At 41.3% G+C, this 15,940-nt stretch overlaps 1 protein-coding gene across 7 annotated transcripts in view; it reads left to right on the top strand.

Annotated features, from left to right (window-relative positions):
* The window catches only part of tfeb (transcription factor EB), a 32,325-nt gene extending 16,893 nt beyond the window's left edge, over positions 1-15,432 (top strand). For 4 of the 7 annotated variants that reach the window (XM_078091716.1, XM_078091713.1, XM_078091714.1 and 1 more), the window contains 10 exons: positions 1,745-1,849; positions 2,921-3,094; positions 5,371-5,469; positions 5,587-5,775; positions 6,436-6,525; positions 10,389-10,506; positions 10,715-10,765; positions 11,332-11,405; positions 11,499-11,657; positions 11,733-15,432. In XM_078091716.1, coding sequence (XP_077947842.1) covers positions 1,820-1,849; positions 2,921-3,094; positions 5,371-5,469; positions 5,587-5,775; positions 6,436-6,525; positions 10,389-10,506; positions 10,715-10,765; positions 11,332-11,405; positions 11,499-11,657; positions 11,733-12,308 — 1,560 coding nt within the window. In that variant the 5' untranslated portion in view covers positions 1,745-1,819 and the 3' untranslated portion in view covers positions 12,309-15,432. Of the gene's footprint in view, positions 1-1,744; positions 1,850-2,920; positions 3,095-5,370; positions 5,470-5,586; positions 5,776-6,435; positions 6,526-10,388; positions 10,507-10,714; positions 10,766-11,331; positions 11,408-11,498; positions 11,658-11,732 lie in introns of all 7 variants that reach the window. The other 3 variants (XM_078091718.1, XM_078091717.1, XM_040203337.2) reach the window with 1 other exon arrangement.
* The last annotated feature ends 508 nt before the right edge of the window (positions 15,433-15,940 follow it).

The raw sequence follows: 15,940 nt of genomic DNA, 5'->3' as shown, positions 1-15,940 counted from the left end.
ATGAACACAAGTCATTGCAAAAGAGGAACTGTCCGTTGTGGGACTCCCCACTGAGTGTGTACACATTTGTGAGTGTGTGTGTGTATGCGTGAGAGAGAAGAGGAGGAGTTATTGAGTTTTGTGGGTCTTCCCCATCGTTCCTTCTGCTCACATGATCACTCAAGAACAACAAGACCACATGACTCCCACATGACCTCTCCAGCGTCTTCGACGGAGTACCTTGCAATACATTTTTTGGGGGGGTACGGAGTTGGGGGAGGCCAGTCAGAGTTACTTCTAACTTAACGTCATCGCAGTGTCTACATTCGAACACGAGATTTCATATGAAATCTTATTGAATAAAGTTAGAACTACACAGAGATTAGATGCAAGTTAATTAATTATTTTTTACTGTATTATTTTACTGTTATTTCCCTGTTTCCGTAAATGCAACTGCTTAATGATTTACCACAGTTTCCTTGATTCATGTGAATTCGCAAATTTAGGGGATGTGTTACTGTTTAAACAATTGAATAGAGTTACAATATTTGTGATTTCTGGAATAGCTCTTCAATCCAACTCATAATGACATAGAGACAATTAGTACATATAGCTATTCAGATAAATTAATTATTGAAAGGTTTGAAATATGGACTGTTCTTAGGATTTACCTCCATTTCTTTTTTAATCTGGTGGCCAGTTTGTCTGACTCGCAGCCTTGCCTCCAAACAGAAAACCAGAAGTTTGTTTTTGCTTGGTATTGTTGTACAAACAGGAAAGAAAAATAAGATGCACAACAATTAGTTATCTAAATACTTGCACATAAACTTAATTGCGGCTCCTGCAAGCAGCATTTTTAACTTTTTTTTGTAACACGTAAGACATTACGTTTTTTGCTGATTGTTTTTGCTAAATAATGAGTTAATATGGCCATCGCCAATGCTACGCATGAAAATCCTTGTGGTCTGTTTTTAAAGACAGAATGTACACTGCTCATCCTTCAAATGAGCAAAGCCTGATTTATGGCGTAGGCTGTTCTTATGCAGACAGCAGTCTAAGACCCTGGTTAAACCGCCCCGGCTGCCGCGGCGCGCCTTTCCGCTAGACACATTTTCTCGAACCTGACCGCATTGCACCAAGCCCGATGCTTCCCCTGCTCCGTGTCCCTTGCACATATTATTTCTTTTGTTTTATTTAACTAGGATATATTTTTTCACATTCCGATTCTAATGCCTAACTATTCTGACAAATACAACGTTCTTTGAAATGGCATACTTGTATTACTATGCTATTATATTGTTATTATGTTAACATATGGTCTGAAAATTGCAATAATATTGCATATTGCAATAAACGTTGGTGCAATAATCGCACAACAAAAATTTGATATCGTGACAGCCCTAGGTTCCATACCCTACAGGTGTCTGAGTTAGGTGAGAATCACTGTCATCTTTGTGTAGACAATACAAGGCCCAGGGATGTATTTAGCCTAGCCTGAATGGACATAGTAGTCTCATAGTTATCTCTTGTGATCAATTTTAATGTCAAACTAACATGACACTTAAGACAAGTAATAATGTAAAGAGTACCTAAAAAAAGTGTATCATAACATTACACACATTGCCTTTTTTCTTTCTCTTATCGATAATGCAACTATTAACAATGCCCACTCAATCAGATCAGTTGAACTGCAGAATCCTCTTTTTGATAGATACTTCTCTTGTTGGAATCCTCACCTCACACTTCCTTCTTCGCTCCTCCACAGCTTCCTCTACCTCTCGGGCTGGACTGCGGTGCATTGACGTCGGCTCGCCCTCCCCTGCCCCCTCGACCCCCCGCAATGGCCTCGCGGATTGGCCTGCGGATGCAGGTACAATACAACTACCCAATATTCAGACTGTAGGCTACAAGGTATTCATTTGCTTTTTTAGTATCAAAAACTATTTTAATGTTGTTTTTTGTTGGATTCTGGTCAATGTCAGAGCTCTGTGCTTCTGCCATTCATTTAAAGGGCAAATTTGGTGCAATAGATTAAAAACAATTAAATGGATGTTGTTGTTACAATGCTGTTTTCTTCTAAAGACTAAATCTTAAAAGTAATGAGTAATCACTTTAGAAAGTGTGTATTTTAGACACTGTTGTTTAATTATTAATGTTATTTTAAACACAAAACTACACACATTTGATCATCTTGGAGGCAGAATTCCACTGGGTTAAACATGTTGAACTAGCGATTCTACCTGCTGTCATCGTGCACTTTCCTCTCAACTCTCCATCATTTAACGGCTGTGTGTGAAGAGCCAACAATCTCTGCACATTTAGCCAGTTTTCAAACCACTGTCTTTTAGGGACACAGTGGTGGTTCTGTGCAGATTGTGCCGCGCAGGGTAACGTTAGATGTTGAGATGGAAGTAGCCTAGCAGCTAGCTTAGCCTAGCAGCAAGCTTAACATAGCAGTGCTTTAAGTGGTCCGTTTGCCACTCACCCCCCTTCTGTTTGACACATAGAGTAATCCCTCTGCACAGTATGTCACACCACTATTTGTTTTACTTCCAATGCAAAAAGCTCTCTCCATCTTGATGTAACTGACTGCAGCTTGCGTTTTCCTTGGTCAACTTCCGGTTAAACCGGAAGTAAACAAATAAACGTTAACTATGTAAAAATAGTTTGTTCATTAATCTACGCCACAGTAATTGCATGGTTGCATTAATGTTGACAGCCCTAATATTTTCATATATTTACTGCACATACCTTTCTTACAAGGGGATTTAATAGATGTGTGAGTCACCAGTTGTGCTCTTCAAGCAGCTCTTTATGTCCACTCTTGAATGAGCAGGGAGGCAGAGAAAGGCCAAAAGTAACATCACACACTAAAGCCAGCTTATATGTCTTAATATAAGTCTTAATGAGCATTCCTGTGACATGTATGTTGTGTGTCCAGCTGATGCGAGACCAGCTGCAGCAAGAGGAGCAGCGCGAGAGGCAGCAGATAGAGCAGCAGAATGCAGCCCTGCAATACATGCAGCAATGCATGGCTGTTCCACCTGCACCCACGCCAGCCATTAGCACCCCACAGCATCACCAAAGCATGCAGGTCCCTGTGGAGGTTCTTAAGGTCAGTAGAGCTGCAACAAACTATTATTGTTATTATCAGCTCATGTCTTCATTTGACTTGCTTTGATTTATTGTCACGTTGTTTACTCAATAGGCCAATACAAGTTCAGATCTTTTTCTAAATGCTCATATACTCATTACGTAATTCAATTAGCGTTTCATGCTATTGTGTGAATGTCTGGGAATGACTTATCGAAAATTATGTATGGTGAAGTTTCTTAACTGGAAAACAAACACAGTGGATATTTGTGATTTAAACCATTGCTAATTGAAAACCATCCTTCAACTTCAGTCTGGACCACCGTGCAGTAGTAATACATTAACGAGTAAAATCTAATTTTGGTTCATTATGTACAAAAAGCTAAACCGATTTCATCAAGTGGATTGGCGGAAGAGAGAAAAGATGTTGGTTAAGGAGGGGTTTCAAAAAGACAGGGGGGCTATGGCACTTCCATTAATCCACTCACATGCTGCTGAGCAGCAGGGCGCAGCAGAGGTGGTCAGGACTTTACGGGGCATTGTGGCCACTCACGAGGCAGCACTGCCACACAGGGGAAAATCAGGGACAGATTTGAAAAAAAGCAGAGCAAGAAAAATGCGGTGGATCAGCAAACAGGTAGGCAGACAGAAGGGGGGAGGAGGACGGCCAGATAAGAGATGTTTGACATGTTTCGCGAAAAAACAGACCGTAGCGATGTACATAGTTTAAATCAGACAGGGACTGATGAAGCTAAAGGGACATTTTGCCTGATTCCAAAGATGCTTGTTGAGTGCTTATCTTTGGTCTGTGTTTGTGTGTTTCTATGGGTTTGCGCAATACTCCATTATGCTATTCAACTAAATGGCATGACATGACATGACTAGTGTTTATGAAATCTTTGTCTGTGTATTTCCTTTCCTTTTGTTGAGAAGGCGATCCGTCTGTCCATCAGTGTCCGAGCCTGCCAGAGCCCCTCTGTTTCTCTGGACTCAATGCATGCTGACAGTGCTGGGCCGAATGGGTCAAATAGTTACGACTGAATAGTTGTTACGCTGACTTAAAATGCATCTGCGTCTCCTGAGCCATTTACCAGTGTGTTAATACCTGCTGTAATGAAAACGATCACACAAATTAGCATAAAGGTTTAAAAACATGTTTTAACTAAAGAGTTTCTGGTTCATTTGATATAATCTTGCTGTTGGTTGAAAAACAGAGGGTGGTTGGATGGCTGAGGGGTTGAGTCTTTCTCTGTTGTAACGGGGAGCGGGCCTGTTCTCTACTGAGCTCTACTCTTTGATGTGAAGGAATGAGGCCAGCCCATTGCTCCATGTAGCCACACCAGAGGCTTTAGTGGCTTTACTCCTGTAGGCTTTACTACTGACTTAATGCTGCAACGTCCTAGTGCTGTTTCAGTGTTATGGAACAGAGATGATAAGGTGGCCATTTGAAGCATACGCTCGGGGTCGTACATGTTTACATATTGACTATAAACCATGCTGCGTTGATAAGACACTCTAACCATTTATGTGTTAATATGTGTCTGATTATCCAGTGTTACCACTGCTTTGTTGTTTTATTGTGGTGTTTGCGCTTTTACAAAATAGAAAACCTGCTCAAATCTACGGATGTACTTTATTTGTTAGTGATATTTATTGACAGTGCTTGAAGTGGAAAAAAAAAGTTGGCAGTACGTTACGGTCGGCTTGATGCTGCGCCGGACGCCGAACAGGGCATTGAAAATCCGGTCGTCACCCTACATGCGAGATGTAGCGGTACGCAAGAAGAGGTGCCGGTACGCTTTAGAGTAAAATGTAGAGGTGCCGGTACTGCGCACCGGTGAGTACCGGCCCACTTCAAGCACTGTTTATTGGTATTTATTTAACCAACATGGTTATGTAAAAACAATCTTTTAGCTCATATTCACAACATATCTTTACCTCAAGATACAAGTTAAAATGTGTTCACATTAAGCTACGGTTTAAACCTTTTGTCCAAGACCTTTTCAATATTTTTTTCTGGGAAAATATAGTACTTTATACTTTATAGTAAGTCTTTCATTTCCCACTTATTTATATCATATATTATTGTTCAGTATTCCTCCTTGTATTTCTATTTGGATCACATATGGTGTCTCTAAACCACCTTAAATTACTTAATTTATAAATGTTGTATATATTGTTTCTACCAAAGCGTCATAAAAGGCAAACATAAACAGTACCAATTAAGAATGGGATCAATGTGCCTAATAAACTTAATAGGAAATTGTTCCCTTCTGTCACTATCCATCCATAACACAGGTACAGACCCACCTCGAGAATCCCACAGACTACCACATCCGTCAGTCTCGGAGGCAACAGGTGAAAGAATACCTGTCCACCACCTTTGCCACCAAACAGGTACCTTTCTGAATGCCTTTACACTGTGCTCTGTACATTTTTTGTCTCTCAATGGATCCCCTTCATTTGACTCACTCATTAGCACCATCATCAGTCTCACTCTCTCTCTCCGTGTAGACGATCCATGCAGTAGCAGGTCTCGTGCCGCCCTCTCCCCCCACCAATATGGGACCTACAGGGGGTTCATCGTCTGCCCCCCCACCCCTTTGCTCACCACACATGCGCACTGAGCAGCTCATGTCTGGAAACAGCGCCCCCAACAGTCCCATGGCCATGCTCAACATCAGCTCCAGCCACGAGACAGAGGTAGAGTTTGGGCTGACAGTGGCGTACACATAAACTCCTGGTCAGATTATAAAGTATGGTTTATACGAACCAGATTGAACAAATATCGCAAAAATATGACTTAATTACACTGATATACATTTATGAGAATCGAATACAGCCATCTAAGTGACATGATATCCGTATTTTATAGAAGTCATAATGATTTAATAGCTCTTTGGTTGGGTGCAGCGAAATTTGTGAATACGTTGCTGTTAATGTGTTGTGCGTACAGGTGGCGTGTGGATTAAGGTGAGACTGTCTATCATTGCAATTTAAAGGCTCCATTGTGGCCTTGCAATGTTAATTACAGCTTAACAAGTGACAGTGGAACAGCAGAATGTAAGGCCCTTTGAACCTGTCAGACTTTGACCCATTCTCTTCTCTAGTCTGACCGTTTGCATCCGTGAAATGATAGCTGTCTTAAAGGTCTTCTCTTGAGTGAGACATGCACCCGGAGGCCTTCATGCAGCATGACAGCAGGTTTTTGGTAGTTTGGTAACACTTGGGTAGTGACAGTGTTCTTCAGTGTTGTAGGGTATTTGCATGTAAATACACATTAGTTGCATTTTTGTCTCAAAATGATCAACGATAGGTCTTGAAGCTTGTCATATTCGTACAAACCCAGGATTTTTCTTCCAGATGGATGAGGTCATTGATGACATCATCAGCATGCAGTCCAATTACGACGATATTCAGGCATACATCGACCCTGTCCAGATGCCAAACACAGTGAGTACAACCAACCCCCTGCAAAGTGTGATTTCAAGACTTATTTTGACTTAATGGTCTTCTATACATATGATGTACTTTGGACTCCCTTTTCAGTTGCATATTTTAGATGTTCACCAAACACTTACCTACCTGTTTCAGGACGTTTGAAGTGTGGGTGGGAGGGGGGGCTTGGGGCGGTCTAACTACAGAGGATGTGATATGCAGAGATTGTAAAAACCGTTAAAATCTGTTAAAACCTATTTGCGAATTTGGGCTGTACAGAGAAAATCTGCTAAAAGGACACTTGTTAAGAAATACAAATGAGGGAACTACATTCTTTATAAACTAGTTTTCCACTAGCAAGAAATCATTCATTTTTTGAGTGATATCTTTATTAAAATTGAAATTACCTTATTTTAAATCATAATTCATGTTGAAAATGGTTAACTCTAATAAACTTGCAATATATCGATATACGTTTAATGTGTCACCTCTACAATTCAATAATATTGTACATCATTCAAAGAATATTTAGTGGCTTTGTCCGCTATACACGCTATAGGTTTTGGTTCAGGTCATGTCGAGTCATCAATTATCAGACGTTTTTAGTCGTTTCTGCAACCACATTATAAGATTCTGTTCAGTCTTTAAATGTCTTTCCTTTAATTTGATGCTAATGTTCTGGGTTGCTGTGATTAGGTGTGGCTACGGTGTTGTTGCTGTATTCCTCCTAAAACAGAATGAGCGTTACAATATTTTTGTAGCCATTGAAATCAAACCATAAACCAGTTTTGTTGACACTCTTTTTCTGCATAGTTATATATGTCCCAATGCACCCATATACTCAAGCTCACATACACACATGAAACTGTGTAATTGACTTAAGCACTAAACATTCCATCCTTAATCCACGACGGACCTAGTTAAAACTGTAGGGAAGACATGTCACTCGAGGACTGTGGTGTGCTCTGTGTCTGAGGGAACAAACTCAGAAAATTAACAATTAAACTGCTAGCAGTTAGAGTTCAACTTGTTTACAAGATGTTCGGAGGAAGATAGAGAGGTGGAGAAGTGAGGGGGAGGAGAAGAAAGGAGGAGGGAAAGGGGGATGGGGGCAATTTGTGCAAGAGGAAAACAAGCTGAAAGTCCAGTTAGGGGGAGTTCACTCTTTTTCGGAGGGGGACGGAGGAAGAAGATAGACAGGATCACTGTTGCCGAGGTCAGTGTCTCAGGACAGGGGTGGCACTGCCAGAGACAGCTGTGTGTGCGCTGGTGCCTGAGAGAGAAGAAGAAACACCGCTGGCCTAGTGAGGGAAGTAGCAGAGAATGAAGGAGATGAATAAGACGTATGCCATTGTGGAAGTTTTTGAAGGAGAACAGATTCAGCTGGTAAGACATTGAAGAGCCTTTTGCATGACTTTTGTTACTGTGGAAGTTCAGCTTTCATTCTGAGTGAATCACAGGATGCAGCAACAGCGCTAACTCCCGGCCTCGGGTGCCTGATTATAAAATGAGCTACAGCAGGGGAGGCGGGATAGGGGAGGTTTTAGGTTTTATTTTTGTGTTTGTATATGTGATGGATGGTTCTGCAAGACTCAAAACCAGAATTGATTGCTTATTTGAGTTGATATTGATCATCTCGTTGGGGTTTACCATGCAACTAAAGTATAAATATTAGCAGTTTCAATTATTGCATGCTCAGCTCATTGTGTGTGGTTGTCTATCTGACTCACTGCTTCACTTGCTGTGCGTGTGAGAGAGAAAAAGAAAGAAAAAGGAAGGAAGTCACCCAAAAATCCTCTTGTTATTTTATCTGATAATATGTCCTCGGCCGTTGATGGCTTTACTCAATGTGTACTTGTAACATTACACTGATTGATTAGATTAGGCAAATGATCAACCCTGATGAGAATGTGTGAGTGCGCACGGGCCTGTGTGTGTAAACTCAAACAATAAAGAAGCTCGAAGAGAAACTCAATGTGCAGATCAATATGTTAATAGTCATCAGAACATACAAAAGATGATGTGTACATTGTTTTGTGTAAAACACACTGGAACCAAACTCAGAGCCTGTTCCAAACCGACAGACCAGTGAGCAGTGATTACCTGCTAATCCTGATGAGGATTAAAGCAGCAAACTCCATGGAATTCTTGGAATCTCAAAGTTAAGTAAAAGCTGGGAATGCCACTGAATACCAGGCACAAGTGAACATTTTGACTCTTAAGTGTGTGTGAGTTTGCATGGATGGTTACACTCAGCAATACCGTGTCCCGATCAGACTTGCTTGTTCCATTGAGTAAGGAGGGTTCTCATTGGGAGTGTTGCATTGTGACACACATACGCTGTCTGGACATGGGAGGTCAGGGCAGAACACAGAGGAGGCTGAGAATACAAGTTCATCTGTAACCGTTATTTTATATCATCAGCAGAAGACACTGAGTAACCATACTAGGGTGTGTCATTGTGATCAGATTTTATTTGGGTTTTTGTCATAAATGTTCACAGCTTTGTTTTCAAAAAATAACACTGAAACACAGTTAATATCAGGTTTTTCGCAGCTGTAGTATGTCGATGAATGTCACAGTCTAGGTAATTAACGAAAAATGTTGAAATATTCAACAATTGGGTTCTTTCGACCCACCTTGAAACAGGGAGCTCAAGCTTGTTTTCTATGCGTTGAGAGTGTGTTTTTTGTTATGTCGTCACCTTTTGAATCTATACAACTAATACATATATGGTTAAATTGTTTACTAGAGCACATCATTGTTAACAAGTGGACAAAGTTCTTCATAGGTCCACCCTCTTAAATGTTCCCTCAAAGTGCAGTAGATTGAGGCATGTGCATTGTTTGCATTCCCTGGTCCCCCTACAGGGTCTGAGGTCCACCCATCACAGTCTATAACGTCCTGTAAGAAACACCAATGAAGATCAATGCAACCCATTGAGATGGGATTTTCCATATATAAACAGCTTAACGTGCAAATTCGTAGGTCCAGTTGGCAAAAATGTAAAACACAACAATATAATCTTATTCTCACTAGATTATACTGCATTTATGCGGTCTTTTGTGAGATTTTTAACAAAGAGGTATCATTGACATACAGAAGTAAACCTCTAGAGGGGTGTGTGTGTGTGTGTTTATGAGTCTAAATGTGTTTAAGTTCACATTTCACAGTAGCAAACAGATAAGGTATCTCTTCCTTCAACATCTTTATCTTGCAGTCCTCATTAGCCGTGTCACATTTTCCCAAACTTCACGACGTATAATACAATTTGTAACGAGGCATCAAAAGTCCATCACACTCATATTATATGATATAATTAAACGGAAATCACGTCTTTTTAGGAGTCTATTTATAACTAAATCACAGCTTTCGTCCAAAGTGCAAGAGTTAGCAACCCACTCCACCCGTGTGAGTCCAGAAGCTGCAGCAGGCAGGGGAGAGAATAAAGCCATAGTCAATCATTGCTGCGTGTTTGGCAGGCTCCTCTTAGGTGTGATATTATTGCATTATTGTCTACTATCTATTCTTTACAGCACACTAAACACGAACACAGCCTTTATAAAGATACTTACCAAGGTATATGGAGCTGTAAACATATTTATTCCAATAGTAACCTTAGTTTGATTCCACATTACTTTGTGTTTTAATTCCTTTAGTTTCCTTAGTGTTCATTCTTTGTATGGACAACAAAGCATTGCATAAAGGTGTACAACAATGGGTTTTTCATTCAGTACAGTTGAAGTGATTGTACTAATTTGTATTATTATTATACTATTTTGTGTGTGTGTGTGTGTGTGTGTGTGTGTGTGTGTGTGTGTGTGTGTGTGTGTGTGTGTGTGTGTGTGTGTGTGTGTGTGTGTGTGCATCCTCCCCAGCTCCCCCTTTCTACCAGTCACCTGGATGTGTATACAGGTCCGGGGATGAAGGGTCCAGCCATCGCTATGACCAGCAACTCCTGTCCAGCCAACCTGACTGTCAAACGAGAAATGTCAGGTACGAAAGATAAAGTTGTACACTTTGACTGAACTACTAAGTGATCTTAGTAATCAAATCTTTTGTTGATACAAAAGATTTGATTCCCACACAGAACCTTGTCCTGTAATATATGTTGTAATGTGTGACACAATTAATAGACTGTTTCTGTTGAGAAATATCAGTGTTAGCTATTAGTTAATCACTCTTTGTTATTGCAATGACACAGAAATCCGTGCACAGGCCAAGGAGAGACAGAAGAAAGACAACCACAATCTGAGTAAGTCTTTGCCTCAGCATGCAGGCTCCTATCATAGGAAAACAAAATGTTTTACTCTTATAACCCCCAAAGTTTGGGTCAGATCAGACATTGAACACATTTATATATTGAGCACAACATTATGTACTTGGTGAACTGAGCAGAAGGACACACGTCCAGTTTTCAAAATATGGTGTTAACGAGGGTACATACCCACACCCACCATAACCTGTCTCATGCAAAAACACTTTTTTATAGCCTCACCCTGATTTAGCTGATCGTGCAACTAGTGGGTGGATGGTTAACCTGGTAATTTTGTGCTGTCCTGGCACTTGAGGGTAATTGCCTGTGACTGGGTTCATGTGTTTTTGTGTGGGGGGGGGGGGCTCCTCAACGTTTGTCCATTTTTGTACTTCACCCTATATATAGAGTGTGAGCTTATCAGCACTTTTATCATATACACCACAGTGCAGCCCTGTGTCATGTTTACTGTTTTCACGGATGTGTTTTTTCCCCTTTCATTGCTAAGCACTACTATCTTCATGTATTTTTTCTCCCCCATTTGTCTTTTCTTGCCTGTTCAATAGTTGAAAGGAGGAGGCGATTCAACATCAATGACCGTATCAAGGAGTTGGGCACCATGATTCCCAAAAGCAATGACCTGTGAGTTGCTTTTAAAACAATGTACTTTCAGTGGAGATTTAGTGTGTTACTGCTAGGTACTTATCTATGCAATGGCCTGTGTATACTTTACTGTGTGCATAGTGATATGCGCTGGAACAAAGGCACTATACTGCGGGCATCTGTAGAGTACATCAAACGCATGCAGAAGGACGCACATAGATCCAGAGAGGTGGAAAATAACTTCAAAAGGATGGAGATGGCCAACAAACAACTGATGCTACGCATCCAGGTAACCCACACACATGCAGAGAAACACAATCACAGCAAATACTTGGGGACTGACAATGTTGCTTTCTGTCTACAGGAGTTGGAGATGCAGGCTCGTATTCATGGTCTCCCCAGCCCCTCTCCCTCAGCCCTGAACCCGCCTGACCCGATGGGTTCTTACATAAAACAAGAGACCAGCCCAGAGGAGAACCTCTCTCACTCCATGGCACAAGCCCACCACCATCCACAGCACCTACCCCAAAACCTGGCTCATCCACAGGTCCAGCAGCACCACTTCCTCCAGCAGAGCCAACTCCATCACCAGGGCCAGGTTCAGCAACCGCACAGGCAGCTGCCACCGCTCCCCCAACACATGCAGCAGCCCCAGCCACCGATCCAATTCCCAGCTGTGGGCAGCTCCCAGCCATTTGACTTTACCCAGTCGCTGGACTTGTGTGATGGGATACCTAACTTCTCAGACGGCATGTCAGGGCTAGGCGACCTCGGTGGACTGGACGTCCATGGCAGGAGAGGCGAGCTGGGCTTTCTGATGATGGACGAGCCCTTGTCGCCCATGGGAGGAGACCCACTGCTCTCGGCGATGTCGCCTGAAGCCTCGGTGGACTCCAGTCGCAGATCCAGCTTCAGCATAGAGGATGGAGATATATTGTAGGCACGTGCATACCAGCACACACATTCGGTCAGACAAAAGTGAGCCAAGCACATGCAGAGGTTTTAGAAAAGGTTTCAGTGAAAAGGTAAAACCACTTTAAAAAGTAACGGTACGTCGGCACACAATACACCACATACAACAAAAAGGATACGGCAACCAGACATTTGCTGCGACACATCAAGACACGTACTTTTCACATCACACTATTTGAACGCACACCAATGACACTCATTTATGGTACAGTTACACCCCGCCCACAAACAAAAGAAGGTACACAACCATCATAGCCTACACTAAAAAATGATTAGTACGGTGCAAACGTTTGCACATAGACACAAGCGCATGTGAAATATACCGAGGAGCTTGAATCTTTGCCCAACAAATAATTTACAAGAGGTGGAACAACACTGCCAGCTCAGGAGTGATATTGCACACTCGGCCTTGTTTCCGTAAAGGTTGCTCTGAATCACAATTGAACAAGGGACAAAACCGGCAGTTAAATAGATTGAAGTTATTAGATACAAGGACAACCAAGTGCATTGTTTCACTTGATAGAGGGCAAGTTAGGATCACAAGTGCAGTCGGATCGCATTGTTTTCTTCCTCGATGTGTTATTCTAGTGTTGGCTTTTGCCTCTCGCATCAGCTGTTTAGTCTTTGAATCAGATCCGTGATAGCCTTTTTAAAGCCAAAGTGTCTTCTTCAAGCGCCCACATTTTAGGAAACATTGGAAAACTCACCAGAGGAGCTTGATAATCCAGGCTTTAGCAAAGCCCCTTTAATTTATCGCATGCAATCCCACTTCTGGCTTTAGTCGTTGTGTTCTCCGAAACACACACTGCTGTCCCCCGGTTTCTACACCTTTAACACTTGACAGAGTCATGAGCTTTACTGTGGAGAAAACATTTGGATGGCCTTCAGAATACAGCGGGTCGTCCTAAACTGCGAGGTGTCAAAATACTCAGGTACTGTAACAGAATACACAGGGCGGATCATTTTTAAGCAGTAGCAGATGTTAACCTGAACTGTGTCCAGCTCATGGCCCCTATCAGTGTTCCTTTAAATTTTTTCATAGATCATCATTAGTATTTCATATTTAATATCAACTCTAATGATGCTTATTGATGCTTACGAGGTTTGCTTCTGTACCATCTATAGCAGTGTCGAGGCAGGAGACAAACGCTGCATTTTTATTTCACCATTTGTAGGAATCAGCTTGCCCCGGTTGAAGGAAATGAATTGACCGGGTTCGATCCTGTAAAGAGAAAGCGATATTTTGTCTCAACTGACAGCAGATGTTGTGTAATCTCCACATGCACAACATCAGCACGCATTTGCATGCATTCACTGTCTCACTCTGTTCACAAGCAGGCATGCATTAAATGTGCAGAGGCTCGCGAGGTTCGCAAACATGCCTCATAGTGTTCATATACATTCAATACATACAGTGCTGCCTTGAGGCAGTTTTCAAATCAGCATGTTAAGTTTCCGGCTATTCAGTTTCTCCCCCGACGAGTCGATGGAAGATGCCGGCTGTAGAGGTAAAACTCTGGTCCGCTTTTCCAACTACCACTTAAAGGGAATCTGTTTTTTCCACTCGCTGCAGCGGTCATAGTGATGGTGAGGGAGGGCTGAAGTGGAACAGATTTTTATCTCTGCTGTGGTAAACCTGGGGCTTGGCTTTGATTTGATATAGCTTATAATCAGTACTGATTAAAGGTAGAAAGAAATGTTTATGGTGATTTTGTTTTTGGTTGATTAAAATAACTGTTTGTTTTCTTTACTATAGTTTGTTTATTCTATCTCTCAAAGCACTGGAAACTGTTATTTTGACTTTGTAAATGAAAAATTATGGAATCACATTTATTTCAGTAACTTAAATGTATTTTATTTGTATTTGTTGTTTTAGATCTATTACAATTTTATTCCAAAACTACCCTTTCCTCTCCGAGCCATTTTCTGTAAGCACACTGAAAAGGCACACCGGCCACAATGTTTTATTGATTGGGGAACTGTTTGTAGACCTACAGAACAGAACTGACTTTAAAGAGATGAAGAGATTATGTATATTTGCAATGCCATTTTTATATGATTGGGTTTTTATTGTTCCTTCTATTTTAACTTTGAATTTGGGAGACAGACAGAAACTTGATTATTTGATTTGATTAAATTCAAATTGCTCATTTGATGAATCTAAGCTTCACCAATAGTTCTGGTCGGACTTAAGCAGGTTGCCATGCCCCCGTCCTTCCTGACTTTGGTTTCCATGGAAACTAGAAGATGACCGACTTCAAATAAACTCTGAGCCGTGGAGGTATGGTTGCCATGGCTTGGTGTAACTGACTGAATCGGTCGCTGTCTTTCTCCCAGAGTTGTGCCTTTTGCCTATCAGCCACAGTTTGACTTTAGTTGCACTTTCACCCAGCCAACACTCCAAAGAACTGCTTAGGCCTCCTCTATTCTTCCACTAGAGGACGCTGTGCAAAGCAAACGACACAGGTAGAAGTGGTTCTGATTTTACTGAGAATATAAATTTCACCAGAATCCATTCCCTGACTTAGTGTTTCTTATTGATGCAATTTATGAAACATTTTGGGCGTGTGTGTGTTTTGAGATCTCATTTGGGGAGTTTTTGTAACAAGACATTTAAAATGTTGGTACTGTAAATGCAGAATAGTGTCAAGTCCATATCTTGTCCATTAGTGAAATGTAAGATAGGGAAAGTAAGTAAAAATGTTCTTTGCATTTATTCATTATTTTACTGTCTCATTGGATTTGTAATTTGTTATAGGCAGACAGATTCATAACAGCTGAATGAATGCTATTACATTATATGTCCACCAGACCGCACCAGAGACCCATAATGTAGATGTGCCAGGTTATTTTTTGTGTATTCACACAATTGGCGAGCAAACGTGAGAAATGCAAGCTATGTTTTTTTGTGCAGCAAACAACTGCAATGCATTTTGATTTTCTTTATTTCCTACTCTGGTGGCCTCCCATTTCATAAAATCTCGGGCCTAGCAGGACATACCAGTACATACTTTAAACAAAAATAAATATAAAAGGTTTTGACAAATTACATTTATTGATGCAGATTAGATAAAATCATTTTCTTAAATTCATTTTACCTGCCTTATTTTTTGGGCCTCTTCTCTTTCGCTGCTCATTCCTATATATTGTGAAGTATTAGTCCACAGGCATCAGGATGATCCATAAAACCATTTAACAGCCTTTTTTAAGTTAAATTAGGGCAATCTTCTTCCCCATACACACACACATACGCAGATTGAGTGATGCTGCAGAGCATGTTTAAGTGTAGTGGTGGTGCCTGCAGCCCATCCACACGCCCATTCTCCAGGGTCTTTATGATGCTAATGTACTCCCCAGTCTAATAAATCCCTATAGAGCTACAAAGAGTAGATCGTATGGCTCACTCCGATTGCCACCTTTTCGGCCATCTCTCCCCCTAACACACTGCTATTAATGCTGCAGAAGTGCCTGCCTTGCACTTCCTTAGATACTTGGGTGGCTGTTTGGTGAGCGGGAGAGAGGGGAAGGGTTGAGACAAATCAAACAGGGAGGGGCAATTTGAAAAATCATGGCACGGGTACTCAGAGTTTGGCCTTAGCG

Source organism: Gasterosteus aculeatus, chromosome 17, assembly GCF_964276395.1.
Source record: "Gasterosteus aculeatus chromosome 17, fGasAcu3.hap1.1, whole genome shotgun sequence".
NCBI lineage: Eukaryota > Metazoa > Chordata > Actinopteri > Perciformes > Gasterosteidae > Gasterosteus > Gasterosteus aculeatus.
Note: the sequence above shows the minus strand (reverse complement) of the source record. Positions and strands in the feature narration are given on the sequence as shown.